General features: G+C 37.8%; 1 protein-coding gene across 4 annotated transcripts in view; it reads right to left on the bottom strand.

Moving 5' to 3' along the window:
• Window positions 1-27406, bottom strand: part of LOC117287775 (phosphatidylinositol 4-phosphate 5-kinase type-1 alpha-like) — a 43293-nt gene that overhangs the window by 8353 nt on the left and 7534 nt on the right. For 2 of the 4 annotated variants that reach the window (XM_033768291.1, XM_033768293.1), the window contains exons 1-10: window positions 20842-20968; window positions 19703-19820; window positions 12726-12878; window positions 10389-10688; window positions 9433-9510; window positions 8529-8806; window positions 7949-8032; window positions 7005-7138; window positions 2496-2678; window positions 1855-2137 (exon numbers count right to left, since the gene is read on the bottom strand). In XM_033768291.1, the coding sequence (XP_033624182.1) occupies window positions 1855-2137; window positions 2496-2678; window positions 7005-7138; window positions 7949-8032; window positions 8529-8806; window positions 9433-9510; window positions 10389-10688; window positions 12726-12878; window positions 19703-19820; window positions 20842-20954 (1724 nt within the window). In that variant the 5' untranslated portion in view covers window positions 20955-20968. Of the gene's footprint in view, window positions 1-1854; window positions 2138-2495; window positions 2679-7004; window positions 7139-7948; window positions 8033-8528; window positions 8807-9432; window positions 9511-10388; window positions 10689-12725; window positions 12879-19702; window positions 19821-20841; window positions 20973-27406 lie in introns of those variants that run through there. The other 2 variants (XM_033768294.1, XM_033768292.1) reach the window with 2 other exon arrangements.

Genomic DNA, 27406 nt, shown 5'->3' with positions numbered 1-27406 from the left:
CTAGGGGGTTGAGAGTGGGTAGCTATGGGGTTGAGAGTGGGTGGCTATGGGGTCGAGAGTGGGTACCTATAGGGTTGAGAGTGGGTAGCTAGGGGGTTGAGAGTGGGTAGCTAGGGGGTTGAGAGTGGGTACCTATAGGGTTGAGAGTGGGTACCAATGGGGTTGAGAGTGGATAGCTATGGGACTGAGAGTGGGTAGCTATGGGGTCGAGAGTGGGTAGCTAGGGGGTTGAGAGTGGGTAGCTAGGGGGTTGAGAGTGGGTAGCTATGGGGTTGAGAGTGGGTAGCTAGGGGGTTGAGAGTGGGTAGCTAAGGGGTCGAGAGTGGGTAGCTATGGGGTCGAGAGTGGGTAGCTAGGGGGTTGAGAGTGGGTAGCTATGGGGTTGAGAGTGGGTAGCTATGGGGTTGAGAGTGGGTAGCTATGGGGTTGAGAGTGGGTACCTATAGGGTTAAGAGTGGGTACCTATAGGGTTGAGAGTGGGTACCTATAGGGTTGAAAGTGGATAGCTATATGGGTTGAGAGCGGGTAAATTTGTGGTTTAGACTAAATAGCTAAGGGGTTGATATTAAGTAGTTGTGGGGGTGAGAAAGGGTAGCTGCGGTATTGAGAGTTGGTAGCTATTGGGATAAGAGAGGGTAGCTGAGTGGTCTAGAGTGCGTAGTATAACAGCAACAATGACGTTGACAGCTCAGAGATGAAACATCCCTTTTCAGAGAATTTCAGAAATATCATCTTTGAAATTTGGAGCTCCTTGAAAAATGGACTGCACTGTTTGATTATTTTAGAAAGTTTGGTATGGTTAGAAAACACTAAAAATTTCATTTGGTAGTAACAAACTGTGATTATTTAATCTATGTTTTTGAGCACGTACTGTGAATGAGGATGTTTCAGTTCTGAGTAAATGAAGTTTGGATTCTACTAATCAACTTAGTAACTAGACATATTGACATCATGCCATAAACACAGACAGAACATACATACACTGTGTGATTAGCTATGAACTATATATCAGTTATTTCAATTTAAAGGTAAGGTACACGTTTGGTAGTTACTCAAAACAAATATTAATTTAAAAACTGACTTGGTAACGAGCATTGGAGAGCTGTTGATAGTATCAAACATTGTGGGAAACGACTCCCTCTGAAGTGATATAGTTTTTGAGAAAGAGGTAATTTCTCACTAATATATTATAAGACTTTTAGCTAGAAGTTTGAATTCTTTCTGAAAGCACACAATTAAGTCCAACAAAGGTGTTTTTTCTTTCATCATTTTCTCGCAACTTCGATGACCAATTGAGCTCAAATTTTCACAGGTTTGTTATTTTATGCTTATGCTGGTATACACCAAGTAAGAACACTGGTCTTTGACAATTACCAAATGTGTACAGTGCCTTTAATTAACTTCCACACAAGTTTGGCCTAATAAGCATCAAGTGGTTCAGGGTTAGTTAACTTACTGTTATTTATGGTTATTATTGATGAGTTAATTTGCAAACGAGCATGAATGGGATGTGCGCCATTTGAAAGTGTGAATTAGAGTGCTACACATTGAATCAAAATTGCAACAAATAATATGTCAAGGCATCGCAGTTCATCAAAGTTGAACTACACTGAACTTGTTTCAACTAAGATTTGAAATAAATTTGAAGTGAAAACTAAATCCGGAAATTTTGCCTTCATTTTTTGTGTATAGTTTTCTAAATAGATTGAGTTTATGTAGCACAAACATAGTGACATATTTCATGGCCAAGTCTTTATAGCTTTTTCAACCGGCAGAGTAACTGTGTTCCCATATTATTTCGTTAAGCAGACTTTCTTGCTAATTAAAGCAGACTTTCTTGCTAAGCATTCTCACCTCTGGTTGTAGTCAAACTTTACATCCATCTCCCTTAGTTTCTGCTTAAGTTCTTCCGTAGCAAAAGGATCTTCTATCGTCTCCGTTCTTATCGTAATATCTTCAATTTCTACAACACCCCCGTCAGATGAGCTGTGAGTTGGACTCTCAAATTTAACGATGGCTTCTTGACGCTTGCTGTTGCCGGTTTTCCGGTGTGCACTCTCCATTTCTAGGGCCTCACCATAATTTGGTGGAGTACTTGGAACGAGATCGGGTCTACCGAACTTGGGCTTTGCACCACCTGTAGTTTTTACACGCAGGTTAAAAAATAATAGAAGGAAATCCTTGATGTATTCTTTTCATTTCTTTCAAGACATTTATTTTTTCTTGGTTTTTGTCAACGCAATGCAGATTTATAAGCGAAATTTTCAAGAAAGATGGAATAAAAGTCACTTGTGAAAGTTTCAGTTGAATAGGGTGCATACTTATACTTAGGATGAGTCCCAGCCCTGCACTGTAGCATGTAAACCTTAAGATTAATCCCAAGTTAGGACAAGCTAGGATTAATCCTAGTTAGGACGAGATAAGATTAATCCTAGCGTTTCGTGAAAGCAGCTGCAGTGCCTTTAAGATGATAGGCATGACCTTTTGAGACTTACCTTGGCTGCCTTGTGGTAATGACCCGCCAGCTTCTAGCGTTGCTGTCATACTGCCCCCGTGTGTCCGATTAGCTTGCTGATTATCAGCCAGTTCTGCTGGGACGGTGCGCGCTCTCGGTCTACTACCCCCTACTGATGGAGTATAATTAAAACCTCTTCGTTTAGAGGGAGAATGTTTGGAAGCTGTGGAGGAAAGACAAGGGAAAATTAGAAAACTTGATAAATGCAAAATTAATCCCTGAATCTACACTTGATTGTTTTTCCTAACACTATAAGCTTAACCTTCAAGAAAGACTCTGCTAAGATGGAAACATCAGGCCATTAACTATTTTTCAAACAAAATCAACTAATTCTACTTGCTATAGAGTTACAGGGACTACAGACCAGTAATAAAGATCTCATTTCAATATGATTCACATTTTGAGAGAGAGATAAACAATTCTTTTACAGCAAGTTCTTTTTTATACAAACAAACTTTAAAGATGGTTTTGAATGCATTCTAATAACAGTGTGGACTTTTGTCAACGTCTTGTACTGTGCTTGAAGGTTGGATAAAATTAACCTCTTGTCAAAACCAGTATCATCCCTTTAAAGAAACAAGTGTTTGAAATACGATACCCAAGACAAATATTGCAAACCATTAGGGGAAGGGGATCAACATATCAACAAATGCCAAGCGAACTCATCCTAATAAAGATGCACTTTTCTACGTTTGATGAACCTCAGTAAGAATGCACTTCTTTACAGTTCATGATTCTTACTTCTCTACAGTTCATGATTCTAAAGATTTACTTTGCTACAGTTTGTGAAACTGAGTGTAAACTCAAAAGAATATAACCAAGTGCTAAACAAAACGGACAACACAAAAATCAATTCCCAAAAGAAACAACGAGGAAACAATATAGACCTTTCTATTGCAATGTCATACATTCATCGCTACAATAACCTATCTTTCTGAAAGTTTGTATATACTTAGCGCCTTGAGTACCTTGTTCAGAAGATACTTGCGCTATAATTGGACTTCAATATTATAATGTTATGTAGTCAAATGTAGTCAAAAGTTTTTGTCATTCAAAATTGGAAAACTAAGGAAAGCCATAAATGCAAAGCAAAAACAGATACAACAGTTTCTAACAATGTTACTCAATTATTCAAAAATCATATTGTATTTTTTGTGGTTGAAAGTTTGCCGCAATGTTGACTTTGGTCAAAACATCTGCTAACATGATTGAGTGTTTTACTATCATCCGGCTGTCCATGGCAACCAGTGCAGTTTGTTTATCAACAATAAAAAGGTCTATAAAAGTCAACATCATTATAACCCCATAAAGTGACTTAAAAATTACAAAATTTGTACTGAGAGAAAAGTAAGAAAAAACGTGCAATGATTTTGTTTTCAAAAACCAAGCCACTATTAAAGTGGCCAAAGAAATTAATTACAAGTACATTACAGTCTTCTTAATTTGGGTTAAAAAGGGTGCACTTTAAAAATTAACAAACTTAATGAATAGAAACTACATAAATTTATGGGTAAAATTTGTTATTTATGTCAATGGTTACCATTAGTCGGTGGATTGTGTCGGTTAGATTGATTAACAATGTCATTCAAATTATTATGTACATGGTTTAGTAATGGTGGCCATGTTTTTTAGGTTATACTCGGATCACATGACTACTGATGACATCATCTGAAAAAAACAAGCTCCGACCAGGTAAAAGGTCACTGAGTTAGAGCTCTATTCATTCTCTGTGTATTTGGCACATTAAAGAGATTGAAACTTTGCATGGTGGGGATGTATAATTAGGTGAGGTTTACAGTAGCACCGTGTGTTAGTCTCTTTGGGTATAGTGTTGAGTTGTCAACCACCGGTTCTTCTCAGAGACAGCACTACTCAAAGACATGAGACTTGTGCTACCTCTAACATCACTAAATAATTTTGGTTTATTGCCGTTTTTGTTGTTGTCCAAAATCATCCTACATTAGCAGATCATCTTGTACAGTTCTTCCAAGTTGGCAGTGGTCGCAGTCTAATGAATATGCTACAGACAGACGATTCAATAAAAAATCCTTTGAGTAGATGATCATCACTTGTGCAAACCAAACTCCAGGATTTCTTATTGAGTTGTTAATTAATCCCTGTATTATGAAGTTGAACCAATCTGGATCCCAAGTGGAGGTTTCCTCTATTGATACATTAATGAAGAGCGCCCTCTATTGTTAAGCTACAGCAATGAACAATCTACTACAGCCATGTCTGAATGAAGCCACTTTGGTTATGGCTACTGGCTATTGACTGCAGAACAATGTTGTAGAATGGGGTTCATGCATTACCCATAACCAAAGCCGCTGCTAAGGGTGTGATACACCAGGATAAAGTATGCTCAATTGGTAAGGATTTTAAATGATTTGGGAGGCTAATCATACTTATTCAGCTGAGAATCTGAATTGTGAAGGACGGGGTCTACAACAAGTTTGCACCGCAGGCATGCAAGGCTGCCCTTTGTCAGCCAGCCCGGCAACCCATATACGACCACAGAGCATGGCTAGAGATAAAAAGTGATTGATATTTCCTGAGGGAGGAGAACAGGGTGTCCCGAGAAAAAACCCTTGCTGCAGAGCAACATCGCACAACTCTACTCACATATGGCCCCAGCCGGGATTTGAACTAGGGCGAGAGTGGTGAGAGGCGAGGACTTTATACACTAGCCACCCATGCAACCCATTATATTGTCTTATTGTGAAACACGAGAACAAGTTTTGCTAAATAGAAAACAAAGGCCTTTAGTTTGTGATCCAGTTAAAAGTAAAGTTATGACAAAGTGAGTCAAGATGAACAACCGCCATTGTCTTCATAGAGAGAGCTAGTCAAACCGACATAAAGAAGACCTTAAATAAGCCGCAAAAAAAGACAGCAATGCATCATTTGCTTTTAAAAGAATGAGCTATTCAGTCAGAGCAGATACAGGCTTGATTATATCATTCTGTGAAATTAATATCAGCTTAAAAAAACATTTCACCAACGAAAATATGATGGAAAGTGATAAATGAGGAGGGGGAACAAACAAATGGATGAAAATGATACAGCTTTCTTGAAGATATTACCATGTAATAGACTGGTATTAGTCACTCATCAATCATGCAAGGTCAGTAGCATCAAAAAGAGGATAAAAAATAAAACAGAAAAGAAAGAATAAAGCAACACACGCAAAAATGAGGTGAAAATCAAGTCACTCATGCGCAGGAGAACACAACACTCAAAGCTCAACCAATCAAGCTGTTTACAGTTTGTAAAAAACATGGATATAAGAATCAGCAACAAACATTGAAGAATTGTTAAGCACTTCAAAATATATCACACTTTGTATTTTTAAATGTAAAACAAAAGCAAACACACTGGCTATCTTTATGCCATCTTTTTGTTAAAAGTAAGATAAGGAATGAATTTTTAACCCAAGCAGTGTTCTGAACAGAATTTTTGGACTACATGTATGTATTGGTAGGGCTGATCAATTACCCTGTGTATTGGTAGGGCTGATCAATTACCCTGTGTATTGGTAGGGCTGATCAATTACCCTATGTATTGGTAGGGCTGATCAATTACCCTATGTATTGGTAGGGCTGATCAATTACCCTATGTATTGGTAGGGCTGATCAATTACCCTATGTATTGGTAGGGCTGATCAATTACCCTGTTTATAATGCATTTCTTATAGTCACAACATGTCTAGAAAATAACCTTTTTAAAAGTTCTTGTTGTGACCAAAATGAAGGTTTGAAGTCAGCTTTAGAACTTGTGCATGCCCTGACTGCAGTCATTGAATCAAGAATTTGTATCTGTATTTTCTAAAATATAGTTGAAATTAAAAGAGTAAAATGCATGCCATAAAGGCACTGCTAGGGTTAGTTTCACACAGCAATCTGGTTGATTCTCAAGACAAATTAATATCCACTTACATCCCCCCCCCCCATGGCCAACAAGGAATCTGAGGCTGTGTTCGGATGTGTGACTGTGGCTTGGTGAACATGTGCTGAAGCATAGGATAACCATAGCAACAGCAATAGCCGTAGCCAACAACCTGCACACAACCTTTTCATCTTCTCTTGACTCTGATAAAAAAATTGAGTCTAGCCCAAAGTAATAGGTGGCTGGTACCAAAGGTCAACAATTTTTATTTCTTTTTTGTTCTGCAAAACAGCAGACAGTCTTTGGTTAGTGTTAAACCATACAAAAACGGTCACTAGAAGGGTGCATTGGGCACAAGAAAAGAGAAACATCCAATGTCACAATAAAAATTAAAGATTGTCTTTCAATCAACACTCATCAGTTGATAAAAATATCTGTTATCAATATACTGATTGACAGTTTTACTGATTGACAGTTTTACTGATTGACAGTTTTACTGATTGACAGTTTTACTGATTGACAGTTTTACTGATTGACAGTTTTACTGATTGACAGTTTTACTGGTTGAATCCTAATCATCTTTTGGTATCTACTCTTGACTTACGTGGCATCTTCCTGAAGACAGTTTTGGACATAAATTCTTGAAAGCGCGAGGCGTAGAAGCTCGGTCGGTGAACAGAAACTGTGTCTCCATCATGCACCATTTTCTTCCACGTGTGTTCTAATTTCTTTTTCAATCTGTTTGGATAGGGAGAAAGGAAACATAATAAAAGCCATGCGATTGTATCAATGCTTACTAAGTTCTTCAAATAATGTTATCTTTTTGTTATATTCTTGTCATGCAAAGTGGAGAATTACAGCAAATAGTATACAAATAATGAATGTTTATGAGTGCAATGGTGCAAATATGTTCATGAGTTGAAAGATGGAATGTTCTATTCAACGAGGCGGAGCCGAGTTGAATAGAACATTTTATCTTTCAATGAATGAACATATTTGCACTATTGCACGAATGAAAAACATTCATTATTTGTTTTATAATATCCAAGTAGATCTTTGTCATTTTGATTGGAGGATACAACGTTCAAAATAAACAACGCGTAGGCCTACAATTTCTAATTGTGAAATTACACCCGTTTCTTTTGGGTCGCCTGTTTGACAATGTGCGTTCTGTAGTACAGCTGTTTTGAGACACGCAGTTGCCGAATGCTAGTATGTGCATTGTAGTAACCCTGCTGCGTTACCAAAGACACGCGCACACAGTGATGTTTTTTGCTCAGCGTGCAATTGTACTTATCGGATGGAACGAAAAATGCACGGTGAGTGGCGTAGCGTGCAATAGTACTTTTATTTGCTATCGCGTGACAGACAATCCTCCAATCAAATGGCAAGAATCTGCTTCGGTGTTATATAATATTTCATATTTACTAAGTGAATTAATTAAATGGCCCAGTGACCAGGGGTAATAGTGTTGGAACTGATGTGAGACGCCCTTCGATTGTACAAAGTGCTATAATAAAAAAAAGTTATTATTACTATTATACTTACTTGAAGCATTGCAATATATCAATAATTCCTATAAACAGTTCGATACGTTCTCCTTTGAAATTCTTGCCTGGAATACCACCATTCCTGAAAATAACAAAAAACATAAAACACAAAATAATACGGTGTGTGCCATGGGTTATTTAGAGGCATGCACTGATGAATCAAAAGAACAAATAATAAAGACACTGGACACCTTTGGTAATTGTCAAAGACCAGTATTCTCACTTGGCGTATCCCAACATGAGCATAAAATAACAAACCTGTGAAAATTTGGGCTCAGTTGGTCATCGAATTAGCAAAAAAATAATGAAAGAAAACACAACCATGAAGCATTTCTTTGTGTAGTCAGAAGCATATTGAAAGGCTTCAGCTGAAGTCTTTTATTATTTGAGTCAGAAATAACCTCCTTCTTCAAAAACTATGTTACATCAGAGGGAGCCATTTATCACAATGTTTTGTACTACCAACAGCTCTCCATTGCTCATTACCAAGTAATTTTGTATGCTAACAATTATTTTGAGTAATTACCAACAGTGTCCACTGCCTTTAAGAGTCCTTTGAAATATAATTCCCAACTTACGGTTCCTCTTCATCTTCTGGCACCCATGTTTCCTTCGTATGCCCTTGAATCGCCTCTCTCGTTGTCGAGAAAGCAGGCCGTTTGGATTTATTAAGATAAGACTTGGATCTTTCTAATCTGTGAGGTGGTTTATCTCCATGATGCTCTTCAGCCGAACCTGAATCTGAGAGACTTCGGAGCATCGTTGGACGTTTAATAATCTCAGAGGTCTGTTGAGGTTGCTGAATATCAGCTGTTCTGGATTCTGTGTTGCCGTCTGTACTGTTGTTTTCATTGCGCTAACCACAGCCAAAGAAAAATACAAGATCACTTTGTTAAATGTGTCATCACAGTAATAATAATTATCAATATAAACCACAAGGGAAACTGACTGGGTAATTTTTTAAATGACTTTTGGGGTTGAACAAAGAATTGACTAGAGTGGGATTCGAACCAACAACCCGGCGCTCTACCAACTGAGCTATCTAGCCCTATATTAGCGGTGTCCCTATTTCGTCAATAGGTGCCAGTCAGAAGCCATGTAACCGTCAACTGCCGTGTAGCCAGGGATCACACCCAAATTCCGATATAACCTGGGAAGCGGCATCCAGGGGATCACCAGGGGATAGCTCAGTTGGTAGAGCGCCGGCACGTTAATCCGGAGGTCGTTGGTTCAACCCCCCCCCCAAAAAAAAAAAAAAAAGGAATAATAATTGCTACAAAAAGTAATAATAATTGCTACAATTATAGAACGTTAATACTTATATCATGAATGCATTCTTTGTGGGATCAGTGATGCGGAGGGAAGATAGCAGCTTGTCTACTGGTTGTAATGACAATATTTTCAAAGCAATTTCAAGCTATTTTTGTTCCATTTTATATGTCATGTACCTGGGTTTTCCACCACTCCTCCAGTAAGACTTACCTTTTCAGTCTCTGCTTGGTCAACATTGTGCATTGACACCAGTAAACTGTAATCCATAATCTTAAAACTTTCCAAGACCTGAAATAGAGAGAAAATCCACAGTAAGTAAGTATTGGTAGTCAGGCTGGCTAAGTTATTTCTCTATATGCCTTTCACTTCTTTGAACCCCGGTTCGAGCCCAGACCGGAGCCTTGCATGTGGATTTTGTTTTCCAGATTTTTTTTCTTCCCCCGCTTGACTGCGTGGGTTTACCCTATAAAGGGGTTTTTCTCCCACAATTAAAACTGGAATTTCTTCAGTGTCTTCTCCACAAATAGTTGGTGTGATGTTTCCATTAGGATGTGTTGCCGACTTAGTTCAGATTCAGAGGCAAATGGTTACCGGTTACTTTACTGACATAAGAAGTATTTGTGCTGCCAGCAGATAACCAGAGAGCAAAATAGGAGGACATTTGGGATGAAGGGAAATTGAAGCATCTACAGCTTACATGAACGTGGTGCCCTGTGCTTTTACTGTGGTGCCCTTTTGCAAAGTTCAAATACAAATTGACCTTTCCCCATAGAAGTGCCCCTTTCAGAGGACACATGCCCTGCCCCTTCCAGAGGACACATGCCCTGCCCCTTCCAGAGGACACATGCCCTGCCCCTTACCAGAGGACACATGCCCTGCCCCTTCCAGAGGACACATGCCCTGCCCCTTCCAGAGGACACATGCCCTGCCCCTTCCAGAGGACACATGCCCTGCCCCTTCCAGAGGACACATGCCCTGCCCCTTCCAGAGGTCACATGCCCTGCCCCTTACCAGAGGACACATGCCCTGCCCCTTCCAGAGGAAAGTTCAAGGCCTGTCTGAATGTATCTAGATCTAGAATATCAAACAATAATAAAGATACCAAAGTTTTTTTCTGAGAGGGGAGGACCAAGAAGGGGATAAATCTAGCTCCACATAGTACCTACCCTACAGTCACGCTGTAGTGTCTTCACCAGAGCATTGTAAGTCGCAGTGTCTAACATTAAACCCTCCGGATGCACTTCCATAAAATCTAAATCTTTCAATGTTGGAGATTTCTTCTGCCTCTCAGCTTTTGAAGCCTTCCTCTTGTATGTTGACCCCTTCAGGTCAAACTTCTGGTGCATTGTAATGTCTGATGGCATCAAGTTGTTCATAACAACCAGACGAATATTACGACCTCCGCTCTGGTAGGTGTACAATCCATAGAACTTGGGTAGTAACGTTCGCGGGTTTTGGTTCAGATTCTAGAGCGGTAAAGAAAGAAACTTCATGTAAAATATGGGGTTAAATTAATATTTATTGCAAAAACAGTTATTGTCCCATTTTGACCCTAGCAGAGTCTGGTCAAAGTGAGGTCAATTAACTATTTTTTTATTTTACACTATTGGTCCTTTTGGTCGGTAAGCATTTTGCAACAGCTAATTTTATTTCCTATTCTATTTGGAAAATGACAAAATGGACCAAAAGACAAAAACAATATCTGCAAATGAAATATTGGTTTTAGTGTAAATGAGTCACACCCAATATGGTGGTACTACACATTGACATAGCATGATTATTCATCCAAACTCTCTTTGCGTGGGATCAAATTTTACAACTTTGTTTGCTCAAGCAATTTGGGAGGAAAAACGTCCCAGATGTTCCAGAATTTATTTATTTATTTTCCTGTCGAAAAAAATACATGCATTACATGTAATTTGTTGCAAGTCGGGATGTACTGGCGTCATGAACAACATGTACTAGACAAAGAGCCAATGGGTATTTATGTGAATAATGAATGACTCTTAAGTCTTAAGAAATATTAATAAATCCCTCTCCAGTCATGGAGGACCCGTAAGATAATAATCCCAAAGGAGGAGCTCAGATCCTTCCTTTGACTCTTTCAGTCCGCTTTTATTTATTTATTTATTTATTTATTTTTTTAATATTTTTTTTGGGGGGGGGGGGGGGCTTGAAACTAAAATTACCCTTGTTCTGTTGTAGGTGTTTCAAAATTCTGTGTAAAACAAAAAATCTGAGTTAATTTTGTTAAGCTTTTCTAAATGTTGATAAGAAAAATAACTGAAATTTTGTAACCCTGCAAAGTGATGAATTTAAAGTCACCTGGAAGTGGTACTTTTTCAAAATAAAGCTTTTGTCACTAATATATGTGTTTTGATGAGTGGAATGTGAATAAACAGTTAACTAAGGTTTTAAAAAACCAGTTCTTATGTTATTTACAAATTTAAGAGTAGACCCCGACCCGAGAGGGCGCTGTTCGTGACGTCAATCGAGGCAGACTTTGCCTGTAATGCGTAGAGTAAACACAATTGCAAAGTACATGTACGGACCAAGTCGTGAGTTTGTACATTTAAAAAAAAAAAAAATTGTTTTTTTTCCGGCAATGCCGACCAGGTGTATTGCTGCTGAATGCAGAAAAACACTTTTTGAAATGTACCAACTCACGACTTGGACGTACATGTACTTTGCACGTGTGTTTACTATACGCATTGCAGGCAAAGTCTGCCTCGATTGACGTCACAAAAGGGGTAGGCGGAGTCAGCCCCCCTAACAACTTTATATATTTTTTAAACATATAAATCGTGACAAACAATTACTAAAAAAATTGTTTTATTATTCGTAAGCACATACTCTTATGTTTGAAAGAAAAAAAAAAATATTTCCAGGTGACTTTAAAACGGCGCATTTAAAAAGGGGAAAAAAACCCTTCATATTTAGTGAAAGGTTCTACCCTCACACTGATGTGCACTGTATACTTCAGTACTTTTCAGAGTTCTGTGAAGAAAAACAAATTAAATCACAGGCAAATGATTCGTGTGGGATTTGAACCCACGACCTTTGCCAATCTACCTTTAAATTGAAGAACAAATCTCATGAACTTCCGTTTCAAGATGCAAAGATGTTTGACTTACCATGTAATAACCAGGTAGCAGCTTCTGAAGGGAGTCTGCTTCCTTATGTTGTACAAGTCTTAATGATAAACTCATCATCATCAGTAAGATAGAAGACACTCGCACTAGCTCCAGGATTAGACAACTCATAGGGATATATGACTCGGGTGAGATTTGAACCCACAACCTTAAGATGTTTGACTTACCATGTAATAACCGGGTAGCAGCTTCTGAAGAAAGTCTGCTTCCTTATGTTGTACAGTCTTAATGATAAACTCATCATCATCAGTAAGATAGAAGACACTCGCACTAGCTCCAGGATTAGACAACTCATAGGGATATATGACTCGGGTGAGATTTGAACCCACAACCTTTAGATGTTTGACTTACCATGTAATAACCGGGTAGCAGCTTCTGAAGAAAGTCTGCTTCCTTATGTTGTACAGTCTTAATGATAAACTCATCATCATCAGTAAGATAGAAGACACTTCCACTAGCTCCAGGATTAGACAACTCTCGTAAAGCCTGATCTACCAGAGATATCTACAAAGAATCAAAACGGAAAATGACTAAAGTGTAAAGTACGGTATAATAATAAAAAATAAATAAATAATAAATAATAAGACTTGTAATGCGCACATATCCACCCTGCTGGGTGTTCAAGGCGTAGGGTAGATGGCCTTAGCTTTTGATCTAGACCGGACCATCTTAGGCAACAATAATAATAATGACAAGGTCTTATAAAGTGCACAAATCCACCAAAGTTGCTCAAGACGCTCTACCAAAGGAAGAGAAAATCAAGCAAGGTAAAGGGACCAAAAGAAAATTAAGTTAAGAGGAACTAAATGTAGGTGTGTTTTGAGAGACTTTTTGAATGAGTGAATATTATTAGAGGTTTTAGGGATAGCTGATTCCAGAAATGCGGTGCTGCAATGGAAAATCATCTGTCTTCCAAGGTCGATGAGATTTTACTTCTTGAAGAAGATATTTATCTAAAAACAGAGAAATTTTCATCTGTTCTTACAATCGTCTTTTCCTATGGCCTTGTTCTGCTAATTTTAAATTCATGAAAGACGTTCATCAGGCTGGTAAAATATCAACTTATTAAATGTATTTTCTAAGAAACACAGCCAAATACTCACGTAAACAAAATCACAGGAGTATTTGGCTGTGTTTCTTAGAAAATACATTTAATAAGTTAATTTTAAATTACAAAACAACAGCACACTACTGACATAAATGAGAACACAAGATAAAATTTTAAAACCAGGCATGTCAATTTCATCAACATGATACATGTTACATGTTTGTTGTATTTTATAACCAACAACAAGATTAACAACAAAATACTACTGACTGAGACAGCAAGTTAAAAATCAGACATTTAAATTTGATCAACATGACATACAGGTTCATCGTTAATTGTATTTTTAAACCAAGCTGTCTATCTGCATAAATTACATCCACGTATCGTTCATGTGTGTCCAACATCTGTTAAACAATTGTCGTCTTTCATTCTAGTGTTTGTGAAATGTGCTCTCATGGCACTCAGTTTGAGCGTTTGAAGCTTACACGTTTGTATAGTAACAATCCATTCATACAGACAGTACATTATAACGCCATTACTCAGTCTGTAAAGGTCATATAGTATCATATATTGCAACATATGTGCAATCTCTGATGACGTTAAGGTGTTCCGTGTATGAACCTCAATAAGACCCTAAATTGACAGGCAGCCTGGGTAGATTAACCAAAAACATAAGGTAGACCTAAAGGATTTACAAAAAGAGCAATGTCCTTTCAAGGAATGCTACAGCACTGGTTTTCAGTCCAACATTTTCATTTCAATCCTTTAATTTTTAAGAGAACAAAAATATTTCAAGGGATAGCCTAATCAGACATGATATGGAAAAACGTAGGAATATTTAGTCAAGTATTTAATCGGCTATCCTACACACATGTACTTGTTTATAGTGTAGGCTTTATTTTACCTTCCAGGCTATTTATAGACAAAGCATACCTTTGCGTTTTGGAACCATTAAATTTCTGTCTTCATGGACCTGTGCTCAATGTCATAGAGCTGTACTAAGCATAAAATATTGCTTGTTAAAACAATTTTTCTGCTAAGCAAGAAAAAATAACCAATCAAACAACACCAGTCATACATGTATGTGACATGGTATTTTGGCTGGTAAGCTTATTTTGCTTAGCATATTTGATGTTCCCTTATCCATGTACATATGTACCTATTACACTTAATTTCTCTTAATTCAATTAGAGACGGTCTCCCAATCACATGTATGGTGTTGATAGCCTTTAATTTATTTAATTTAATTCTGCTCTTCCGTTACACGCACAGAATCTGCATACAGTGGCAAAGGTACACGTTACAACACGCCACGCCCCCCCCCTCTTCCCATCACTAAGGTCTCTTAATCAAATTACATGGCCGACATCATGGGGTTGAGGTTTTACACACACATTGACAACCTTGTCCCCATGTAGAGAGATTGTGCCGATCGACCCTGGTTCAGCATAATTAGAATAATATATCCAAGCGTCCAGGCCGTTAGAGATACATGTTTATAAACAGCCCATAATGACTTGTGAAATGGGCTCAAAAAGCATCAGCTCAAGTTCACTGTCCATTTGAGCGACTCCTAGTTAATTACATGCAAATTGCATGCATTAATACAGACAGACAGACAATGCCATCAGACAGACAGACCCAAGGGACTAAACAAGTAATTGCATTGTGGTGAGGCAAGACTAGAGGACAATGAGAGAGGCTTCAGGCATTATCTTAGCCCTGTTCACACCACCGAAACCCTGGGGAATTTGAACCCCACTTTCACCCATCTTCAGTTTACACTTCTGTGGAAAATGAAAACTGTAAGCCTAGCCCTTAACCCCACACCCAAATGAAGGGTACCTATTGAGTTTTGAAGGGTGAATAATCGAGGTGTGAAAAGGTCATATAATTTTTCTCAGAATTTCCAGTAAAATCTCTCCAGTGGGAAAGGGTCGAAGTAGACATATACCCCTGAGCCCTATAAGAAGTCTCAAGGCTTTACATCTTAATAACTTACTCATCCTTGAGTAGTGATGTTCACTGGTGCATCTTTATACCCATACTCTAAGAATCTAGTAGAAGGTTGCAGACAAAACAGACTCGCTGCTCTTGAAGCTTCACATTGTCCAAATTGCAGGTAGTGAGTTTGACTAATAAATTGGAACATTATCATTCCCCTCTCTATACACTGAGATTACTAGAAGAAACAAGTTGGACATCACATGGGTAAAATCTGTCATCTTAGGCACTTCTGTATATCAACAGAAGATTTAGTTTCTTCTACTGATATTCTAGTAAGAATTTGACTAATAAATTGCAAATCATTTTCATTTCCATCAACTCTGAGTTTGCTTACATGTATGAAAAACAAGTTGGACATGGGAAAAAAACTGTGAACTTTGGTGTTTCTTTCAATTGTATACTGAGACAAAGAGAAATAATGCATAATAAAAAACAGCCTGTGTTTTTTTTTTTTTTTTTGGTCGAGTGAGAATTCTAAGAAACTTTGATTTTTTGTATAAATGGCCAAACAAACACTGTAATAGAGCATGTAACTTCCAGCTTTTAAAACCTGAGGCAAGTAGAATGCTAAGCATCTCAGCTGCAACTGAACACTCACAAGACAACACCACGCATGGCTAGAGGTCAATCACCTCAATTAACAAGACTCTCCTCTCAGCCCAAGACGACTTTACACAGGTACATCCAATCTAATTATCACTTCACTTTACTCTCTGCAAACACAAAGGATGTACCGAGCCCTAATGTATAACTTCAATAGAATCTGCCTTAGAGTAACAAAACATGTTATGTGTCGTCAAAATTACAACCTCACTCCCTCAAGACAAATCTTAAGTCTAATCTCTCTAATCTAATGGTGAAGTAACACAATACTCTCGCTTCTCACGAAGAAAACACATCATTTTGTTCAAAATATTTGTTCATCTGTTTTTGAAAATATGAGAGTTACCGAACACAATTGATCAAGAAGGTGGTTAGAACCTTAGGGTAGTTTGTCTCTCTTGCCTGATGAAGTACGCACGTCAGAGACAGAATCAAATAGTGATGATTAAAACAGAAATTTATCCAGCATGTGAATTGACGTCTGTGAAGCTCAGGCACATGTAATATCAATGAGTATTGATGCACAGTGTACACATTCACAATGTGTGTTTTAGATTCATATAAATGGGACAGTAGTTTCTAGTGGAATATCAGCACCAGAATCTCTTGTACCCAAATTTGATTATTGTCAATTCAAATACTTGTATTTGATTGATGAGTGGTATTTACGTAAATTTGAAAACATTGAAATATCACAATATTTAATCAGCAATTTGTTGTGTTTGACAGACAGGCAATGCATGCATTATCACTGATGCGGATTTAATGTATGTACCTTGATGAAGGGAATAATGTATATCTACACTTCACATCACATGCCTAATGTATGTATGTAGTATACATGTATGCATGTACAGTACACATTCCGTGTACAATACATACGTTTTGTAGATGTTGATGACTAGTTACAGATGTACATGTACAGGTAGTTTAAATAATATGTACATGTATTACACAGTTCTTATTTAGTGCTTTTCATATCCGATAAGTAATAGGCCTATCTCCTACAGGAATGCAGATTTATGTTTGAAATCGTAAGAACCATACATGCTCATGTACATGTAGTTGTGGCACAAACTTTATGCAGCCTGCCATGCCAGAAACAATGGGGTGAACCCCTATTCTTCTATGATAATAAGTGTACTTGGTGCTTTTTCGTGCATACATTTGCACACAACACATGGGAATAAGGCTTTACATAATAATACGTCCAATCCATACGATGACGCAATGATGGTTAACAAACACATGTGTCAAGACCGGAACTTGAAATGATGATAAAAAAAAATCAGTGGCCATTTGACCGCTAAGCAACGATAAGCCATGTACAGTACAACATCCAAATGTAATCTGGGTTGTACTAGCTAAATACTGAAAAGGAACAGGAAATGAGTTTAATTAACCACATCTTGTTTATCTTCTTAGGAGACATTAATATTACTATTGAAAACCTATTCTTATTTTGATAAAAAAACTTAATATGACATCCTTTTTAAAATCCACAATGTGACTTAATGCTCACAAAGTTGCTGTTTTATGAGTGTCAATCTTTCTGAAAGTGTCATGCTGAATTAAAAAAAAAATGGTTGCCATTGAAACTTGTTTGAGGCATGACGCCATGCACCTGGGACGAACTTGTTTTACTTGGGTCTGTCCTGAGTGAGCCAAAACAATGACGTCAAAGCTACTACTTGAACGCACTGGGGGATACACGGAAGTATCTCACTTGGTATTCACTGGTTCCCTTCATTGCTCTGATCCGTTGCCAGTTCCTTCCTAGCCAATTATGTTTGTTGTGTACCTAACAACATTCCTACCCTCGTAATAGATTCATAGCACGTCACTCCGCTCTCTCTCTGCCGCCCTGGTGCCAAAACCAAGACAAGAAACACCATCATATTCCCGCCATGTCACAGATTGGAAATAAAGCATCTTACAAGAACCCATCATTTAGCTGTCATTCACTGCTCAACCTTAATCACCTAAACACCTGGTTGCACGGGTACCAATCTCAAATTAGACTTCTTCGTTTCTGAAGCAAACATTATCTTTCATCTAATTCCTCACATTTTTCATGCCCAGGAAATGACTTTGTCCCAACGAGAATTTTTTTGTAACTGATCCATTTTTATCTCATTTGATGCTGTCTGGCACCCAACGAAATGACATCTTCAACCCTCGTTGCCATGGATACAGCTGTTGTTAAGCTGAACAGAAAAATCAGAAAACAAACTGAAGAGTATCATGCCTGTGAAATCCTGTGTTATTCCAAGACTAAAACCAAGACAGACATTTGAAAGGAAGGGGGTGGGTGGCATACATGTAGGTCAGGGCTAGAGACGTCTGTGAATTCATTATGAATCATTCCATTGAATCTAAGATATCCATGAGGAACTCAGCATTGATGTCAATGGTAGACAGTGGTTCTCTTTATCTTGTGCTATCTTTTCCCTTTTCCTTATCTTTCACTATAATCTCTTGTAATTTCTCTGACATGTATCCCATGCCCCCCTCCCCACCCCTCCACTCCAATCTTCCCCCTCCTCTACTCCTTTCTGCTGAACCCCTTCCCCTCTTCTGTGGCATAGTGTGGCATGAGAGTGCACTCAAGCTCTAGTGTTGCTGATCCGTGGTGTTTTTCCTTTTCCTTATCGGTACAATATCACTACACACTCTGTTATCATTTTCCCTCCATTATATGTTTTCTCACCCCTCCTTTCCACTCCATCCCACCTTTCCTACCACATTTCTGCTCTACTGCCTACCCCTTTCCCCCTACTCTTCTCAATACTGATCCAGTCACCATGTAAAACACTTACAAGGTGCATTATCAATGGGTGTTATTATTCAAAACCATAACAAATCAGTCTTAGATACAGATCACTAAGCTCTTTAAGAGACCGTTAATAAAGCATTGTATAAGAACCGACTGATCCTTCTTAAATGTATTTTAGAAATAAATGTTTTTTATTTGTCTATTTCTTGCTCTTTCCATTGCTCTAAGAATACAAGATGTATTTGTGGCTTGAGTGGACTCAAGCTCTGGTGTTTCTGATCAGCAGAGTGTGGGTTCGAGTACTGGTCTTGACATGTTTGTCCATAAGCACGGCACTTAAACCAACATCTACTTCTTTCTTTGATGGGACATGAAGTTGTTGGTCCCATTTGTTGTGAAATGAATGTAAAATTACTCAGTACAGGTATCGTTAATAGAAGGGGTTTGCCTCTGTGTTTTCTGGTATGGTTGGCTGCCGACTCTGCCTGTCACCTTGTAAAACACTTACAGGGTGTAGTGTAAATAGGTGTCATAATTCAAAACCTTAGCAACCCCAGTCTTCGATATCAATAAGTGCTTTAAGATCCTGGTGCATAAAATGTGTATAAGAACTGACTGTTAATAATCCTGGGAAGGGGTGGGGGAGAAATTGTTTACCACATCAGGCCTGATACTTCACAGAACCAACAAAGGCGATTGCCTCCATGCCCCCTTTGTGCCCTTGAAATGTTCCAGTAGAACTTTAAAATGTCCTCAAAGGATGCCCTTTACCAAGGAGAAAATGCCTTGGTGTCCGTGTCCTTTTTAAAAATGAAGCATACAGGCCTACAACCGATTCACCCAATCTCTCCCCATAGAAATTAACAAATATGGCTGACATGCATCTCAACTCACCAAGAAGTCATCCGGTTGAATTCCAAACAGTTCTCTGAAATATCGGAAGGCAATTGGTGCATATGTCTTGAATCTAAAGTCTGGATAACTGTGTGCTGGTGTAATGTTACTCCCCTCACTGCAACAGGATTGAATGGAAGTTAAAATCAGATAAAATCATCAAAATCAGTGAAATAAGTGAAATCAAATCAATGTCATCAGTGAAATCAATGTCATCAGTGAAATCAATAACATCAGTGAAATCAATAACATCAGTGAAATCAATAACATCAGTGAAATCAATAACATCAGTGAAATCAATAACATCAGTGAAATCAATAACATCAGTGAAATCAATAACATCAGTGAAATCAATGTCATCAGTGAAATCAATAACATCAGTGAAATCAATAACATCAGTGAAATCAATGTCATCAGTGAAATCAATAACATCAGTGAAATCAATAACATCAGTGAAATCAATAACATCAGTGAAATCAATAACATCAGTGAAATCAATAACATCAGTGAAATCAATAACATCAGTGAAATCAATAACATCAGTGAAATCAATAACATCAGTGAAATCAATAACATCACTGAAATCAATAACATCAGTGAAATCAATAACATCAGTGAAATCAATAACATCAGTGAAATCAATAACATCAGTGAAATCAATAACATCAGTGAAATCAATAACATCACTGAAATCAATAACATCAGTGAAATCAATGTCATCAGTGAAATCAATAACATCAGTGAAATCAATAACTTCAGTGAAATCAATAACATCAGTGAAATCAATAACATCAGTGAAATCAATGTCATCAGTGAAATCAATGTCATCAGTAAAATCAATAACATCAGTGAAATCAATAACATCAGTGAAATCAATAACATCAGTGAAATCAATAACATCAGTGAAATCAATAACATCAGTGGAATTCACAATTTCCTCAAAGGGTGCCCCATACTTGGTGCCATTTCAAAAACAAAGCATACAAGCCTGGCACAGTAAACCACATTCCTCAAACTCTCTTGGGTTTGTCCTGATATAGTTTGAAATGCTCTGAAGTGCATGAGCTCCCCCCCCCCCCCCCCACAGTATTCAATAATATAAGATATTTTTATAGAATAGAAAAGTCTTAAGTTTTAACCTTGGGAAAAATATACTCTCGACGACGGCGAAGTCTTGTAAAAGGACGTCTCTCTCTGGTTTGGCTGATAAACTTCCCACTGAATGACCAATACCAAGTTGAATTGCGGCCATCAAAGCCGAAGAACTTGTCTGCAAGGAAAGAATATACCAGAAAAAGTATTGGTTAAACTTCCCACTGAATGACCAATACCAAGTTGAATTGCGGCCATCAAAGCCGAAGAACTTGTCTGCAAGGAAAGAATATACCAGAAAAAGTATTGGTTAAACTTCCCACTGAATGACCAATACCAAGTTGAATTGCGGCCATCAAAGCCGAAGAACTTGTCTGCAAGGAAAGAATATACCAGAAAAAGTATTGGTTAAACTTCTCTGCAAACTCCATAAACATTCACAAATTGATTATTGGATTAGACCATATCACCATGAACAAACATCTAAAATGTTTAAGGCTTGTCAGATGGAGCCAGATGATCAAATAATACACAACTTAGATATTTTTGCAACCAAATTAACATGTAATGAATTTATGGTTCCCACTCTCATACATGCACACTGTATTGACACAATATTCTGTACACTATACTACATGTAATTAGATTTAGATTAAATTTAGATTAGATTTAGACTAGATTTTATTTATTTGTCCATGTTAAAAACATAGAAACTTGACATACACTGGCCAAATACAATATACACAAACAATATAAAAACTATATAAATTACAAAAAATTACTGGGTGAACAATCCCAAGGAAACTAATGACACACTATACTTTTTTCTTGTATAGTGTAATAATTATATGAAACTGTTTTCCTTGTTTGATCAATGCAAACACAACATCTCAAGATCAAATGCAACAATGAGAAACCAGGACATCAAGTTACAAAAATACAATATCAATGGTGTGTTACTTGTGTATTATTGTAGGTTCAGTAACCCAATTATATGGTAAAGTTTCTTTTTGAATATGTAGTTTGCTTTTGGTGTGTTGCACGTAGTGTCTGCTCTACACAGAATGTGGGTCGTGAAATAGGTCTACGACACAAGCAACAAAATGCAACGCTTAAAGGCAGTGGACAATATTGGTAATTACTAAAAATAGTTATTGGTAATTACTCAAAATAGTAATACCTTATTTTGTAACAAGTTATAGGGAGAGGTTGATGGTATAAAAAATTGCGAGAAATGGCTCCCTCTGAAGTGATGTAGTTCTTTAGAAAGAATTAATTTTCCACGAATTTGATTTTGAGACCTCAGGTTTAGAATTTGAGGTCTCGAAATCAAGCATCTGAAAGCACACACACACAAAATTTGTGTGACAAGGGTGTTTTTTTCATTCATTATTATCTCGCTACTTCGACGACCAATTGAGTTCAAATTTTCACAGGTTTGTTATTTTATGCACATGTTGAGAAACACCAAGTGGGAAGACTGGTCTTTGACAATCACTAATAGTGTCCAGTGTCTTTAACCATACGTTCCTTCTCATCACCTACATGTACATGTAGTGTATAAATGTGTCTCTTGAAGGGATATTTTTGTGTACTATTGAAAATGTGAAAAACACAGCCAAACATGCAGAGCATAAAACAATTGCAGTTATGAGAGTGCATTTGCTAATATTGCTCCATAGGTCTGAGCATGTGCCCTACTGCCAAGAATTGTTAAAGACAGTGGACACTATTGGTAATTGTCAAAGATAACAAGCCTGTGAAAATTTTAGCTCAATCAGTCATCGAAGTTGCGAGATAATAATGAAAGAAAAACACCCTTGTCACACACGAAGTCGTGTGCTTTCAGATGCTTGATTCCACCCTTCAAATTCTAAACTTGAGGTCTCAAAATCAAATTCGTGGAAAATTACTTCTTTCTCTCAAACTACTCCACTTCAGAGTGAGCCTTTCCTCACAATGTTTTATACCATCAACCTCTCCCCATTACTCGTTACCAAGTAAGGTTTTATGCTAATAATTATTTAAAGTAATTACCAATAGTGTCCACTGCCTTTAAAAAGCTTGATTTTAAATTTGTGCCATATTCCATCTCCCTCCAAACCAAACCTCACTCAAGCATTTCCTTGTGCTGGATGTCCCGATAGACACTGGCAGACAGACAATATTTGAACAAACACTCAGGGCAAAGAACAGTCAGTCTTGGAATTTAATTATATTGGAATTAAATCATTAAAAAAAAACATTCTCAGCATCTTTAATATTATTTGAAGGTGTTGAATATGATCTCTGAAAGTAGATTTGACTTTTAAAGTGAGACTTCAATACTTGAAAACATTAGTTTTTGAAAAAATAAAGAAAATGTTAAGAATCGTTTAAAACATAGAAAGTGAATTGGAGATGCGATTTCTAGACACTCTGGAGAAATGATGGAGACAGTTGACCACTGGGGGTAGAAAGTAAACAATGATGTCTTCATTGTCTTGATTGTTTATGCAGAGAATTTCAATCTAAACAAACTGGCTGTACATGTAGGTAGGTTATGCATACTGCAGCCTCAGATTCCCGCCATGCAAATGAGTTGTCTGAAAAATCCCACGAGGTAATACTTTTTAGTTAGCACACAGGCTGGAGTTGAATGCTGAAAACAAAGTTCGTCTGCGGCCAAAATTTCATCAGTAATGGGACGCAGAGGCGCTATGTTTTTCAATATTCCACTCGCGATTGTGCGATAGCAAGTTTATCTTTATGCAAGCTTGATGCGTAGCTTACAATCATGTAATTCAAGGAATTATGACATTATGAGAATAAGTGTTCCACTCCCAATGTAAATAAATCACTGACAAGCAATTTTCCCTCTTGCCCTCTACCCATCCCATCCACCCGACAACCCTCCCTCCACTGAATTGATTCAAATGCAACTTTATCCTTCCTCCACCATTTAATCACCCACCCATTTATCCACCCATCCTGTGGTAGTTTTGCAATTCCTCAGCCCTGCCCTATACCCAGTGTTACCCACCCACCCCTTCATCCACCCATCCTAATGCAAACCCATTCCTCAACCTTACCCTTTATTCACCCATTCTAAGATGCAGTGTTCCACCCTCGACCTTACTCATACCCACTACCCTTTCATCCACTGATCCTAATGCAATCCTCATTCCTCAACCTTACCCTTTACCCGCCCACCCCTTCATCCAACCATCCTGATGCATTGTTCCACCCTTGACCTTACTCATACCCACTACACATTCATCCACCCATCCTAATGCAAACCCATTCCTCAACCTTACCCTTTATTCACCCATTCTAAGATGCAGTGTTCCACCCTCGACCTTACTCATACCCACTACCCATTCATCCACCCATCCTAATGCATTCCCACTTGTACCTCTTCACTCAACCCATCCAATGCAATCCCATTTCTCAACCTTGCCCTATACCCACCCACCCCTTCATCCACCCATTCTAATCTAATTGAATAGCAACCTTCAAATATCTATATTTCATTAAATTCCTGGATTTCTTTCCCACTCCGACATGGTTTCAATCTAAAGTAACACACGGCGTGTGCCGTAGTAATGATGACATACAGATTGAAATCAAATGAGAAAACGCTGACCAAATGTATGCCAGCTGAAGACACTGTCTGTAACAACATGTCGTACAACCCACTGAAGTCTTAGACTTGTGTTTTCTTGCGATGAGTAACCAGATTTGGTTTATGTCAGGCACCACTAAGCAGAGCGCTCGGGCGTGGCTTTTCTCAGCTAGCTCAGACTACACCCCCCAAGAGATGATGAAAATGCCACTTTGGACGGTCCCCTCCCTAAAGAATCAATACATCACGTCGGTAAACCAGTTGAGAGAAGTATGCATGAGGCAGTCAAAGCGATGTAGGTTGAGATGCAGATTAATTCGAGGGACTTGTGTGAAGTCTATTTTTAAAACTGAAAATTTTTAACTGCTGAATGTGTGAGAGGCTATTATTTTGATACATTTAGAATACATCCTTTAAATCTTCTATCATTGTTTAGGTTGGATTTATCTGACCATCCTTTTGTTATTTACTTTAGCACCTTTCCTCTTCGTGGTTGTGCTGGATTATATAATGAGGCACGCTTTACGAGGTATTCAGCAGCAAACAGGAATTGTGCTTAAAGAAAGAAAGAGCAGTCGTTATCCAGAGATCCGTCTCCATGATGTAGCACTCTTGTCAACATCAGTTGCAGAATCATTACTTCATAGTATTGAGGAGGCTTCCAATTGTGAAAATTTAGGCTCAATCGGTCATCGGAGTCGGGAGAAAACAACGGAAAAACCCACCCTTGTTTCCGCGCGTTTCGCCGTGTCATGACATGTGTTTAAAATAAATCCGTAATTCTTGTTAACGAGAATTTATATTGTTTTGCTGTTTTTTCAAAAAGTAAAGCATTTCATGGAATAATATTTCAAGAGAAGTCTTTCACCATTGCTTGCCTTAACTGTAAACCCTGTAAGTTATTTGTAAATCTGTGAACTTTTTGTTTTTGTTTCTGAACCGAAAGGGTCCAATGGCTTTAATAATGCCGTTACTGTGAAACTGTAGCATGGAGGAACAGTAAATTTTAAAGTGAAGTTGTGAACAACAATTCCCTCCATGATGACATTCCCTTCATGGCATTTTCAAGACATAAGTGTACCATCACCAGTGGGAGTGCACTGTAACTGACACCAACAGAAACAAAAACAAGCAAAAGACGTCTCCACAAAATAATATCCTAATTATGAATCTTGGTCAATCTAGCCTGTGGTTATTTGAACTGTATTGGCTAATAGGGAAATCAGCCTGCACTCCATACCTTGACATATTATGTTAACCCTCAAGGGTATAGACAGTCTGACCACACTGCTACACAGCAGCGCTATTTAGAACGGAAACATAAGTTAGAGCAACGATGTACCTTTGCTGCAGACCATTCTATTATGTCACAACAATCACAGAAATAAACCGATGGTAATTTTAATTCAATAACTGCTGTGCTTTACGATTGATTTTTAATCGTTTTTTATTTTCAGTGTGTACACTAACAGTCTATGTGTGACATAGACAGGCAATGGAACACACAGCAGCTGTTTGAAGGGCAATGCACATTAAGTCTAGCGCTGCATAAAATGCATTAATTCGCTAATTTTTTAAATTTTATTTGTTTACTATTTTTGTTAAGTTTTTTAGGCTAAATCAAGGCAAACTTGACTCTGTAAAAGCCTGGCTAGTAGTGTCTGTAAAACACTAGTATCCCACCCATTTGAAATAATGATTTTATGTATATTATGATTTTTTAGATACATTGAAGGAACTGTCATAACTGACAACATGTCAGAACTGACACTGGCTAGACAACTGCCTGGCTGACTAGTCAAAAGAACAAGTTAGCGTAATGTCTACGATTTTTGCATGTCCTTCACTAACCGCTTGTAATTCTATCATACACAAAATACAATGGTACAGTACAATTAATGAAGATTGGTTCCCTCATGTTAAGAATAATAGTATTTGAAGTTAAACAATCAGTACACGGTATACGTATGTTGTACAGTTTATGTGCGTGAGACATCAATAGTTAAGTACTGTAAATGACACAATAACTTTTGATGTAATAAAGCAAGCGCAATTAAATTAAAACTATCTCAATCGAAAAACTTTGTTTTGATCATCAGATGTCAAGTGTAATGTAAAAGGGAAGTATTCTGCAATTAACATTTAGAATTAAAACCAAAACCCATCAAGTTGTTTGTTTAAAATTACTGAATGGTTTCTTTAGTTTACAAATCAACAAAGTCACTTGGCAAATTCACATCCTCATAGTGAAATAAGACCTGCAAACAGAACCATGTACGTACTTCAATGGATTTCAGGATCATTCCTTCTAACAATTCACCACTAGTGATTGGTTTTCATAATGCCAATATAATGTTATCAGTCATGTACGTGTATATGGATTGGTCATAATCTAACCCTAAGGCTGGCTTTTGACAAGAGCACTGTATAGATCTGTCATGTCTGTCTGCATTTATAATCACATGTCACTCAGTATACTTTCTTATGGGACTGGTCCCAACAACTAGGTTAGAAACACCATGTATGATGTACACACCACACCTGTAGGCACTTAAATGTTCATCCATTTTCCCTCCCCGAACATTTCCGATAAAGATTGAGAAAGCCCAAAATGTGCCAGCTACAATGTAAATGACAGTGTACATTTACTCAGTACGTTATTGTTGTACAGAATGGTTAGTTTAGAATGCAATGTCTGCACAAATGAAGCCACAAACCCCTATATACAATCAAAACTAAAATATAAATCATGACTTTTAAACCCTTTCATGCCCCGTTTATTTTAAGGATAAAATGATCACTTGTACACAACAATTGTTTACAAATTCATTTACCCAGGTACATTTACATGTGGACCAAACTGGGTTTGGGTCCACTTGGAGCAAGGGTATGGTATGGTTTGGGTCCACTTGGAGCAAGGGTATGGTATGGTTTGGGTCCACTTGGAACAAGGGTATGGTATGCATCGTGTGACTACCCTTTAAAGATGACTAGTTTTTAACCAGCAG

The sequence above is a fragment of the Asterias rubens genome, chromosome 3 (assembly GCF_902459465.1).
Source record: "Asterias rubens chromosome 3, eAstRub1.3, whole genome shotgun sequence".
Classification (NCBI taxonomy): Eukaryota; Metazoa; Echinodermata; class Asteroidea; order Forcipulatida; family Asteriidae; genus Asterias; species Asterias rubens.
Note: the sequence above shows the minus strand (reverse complement) of the source record. Positions and strands in the feature narration are given on the sequence as shown.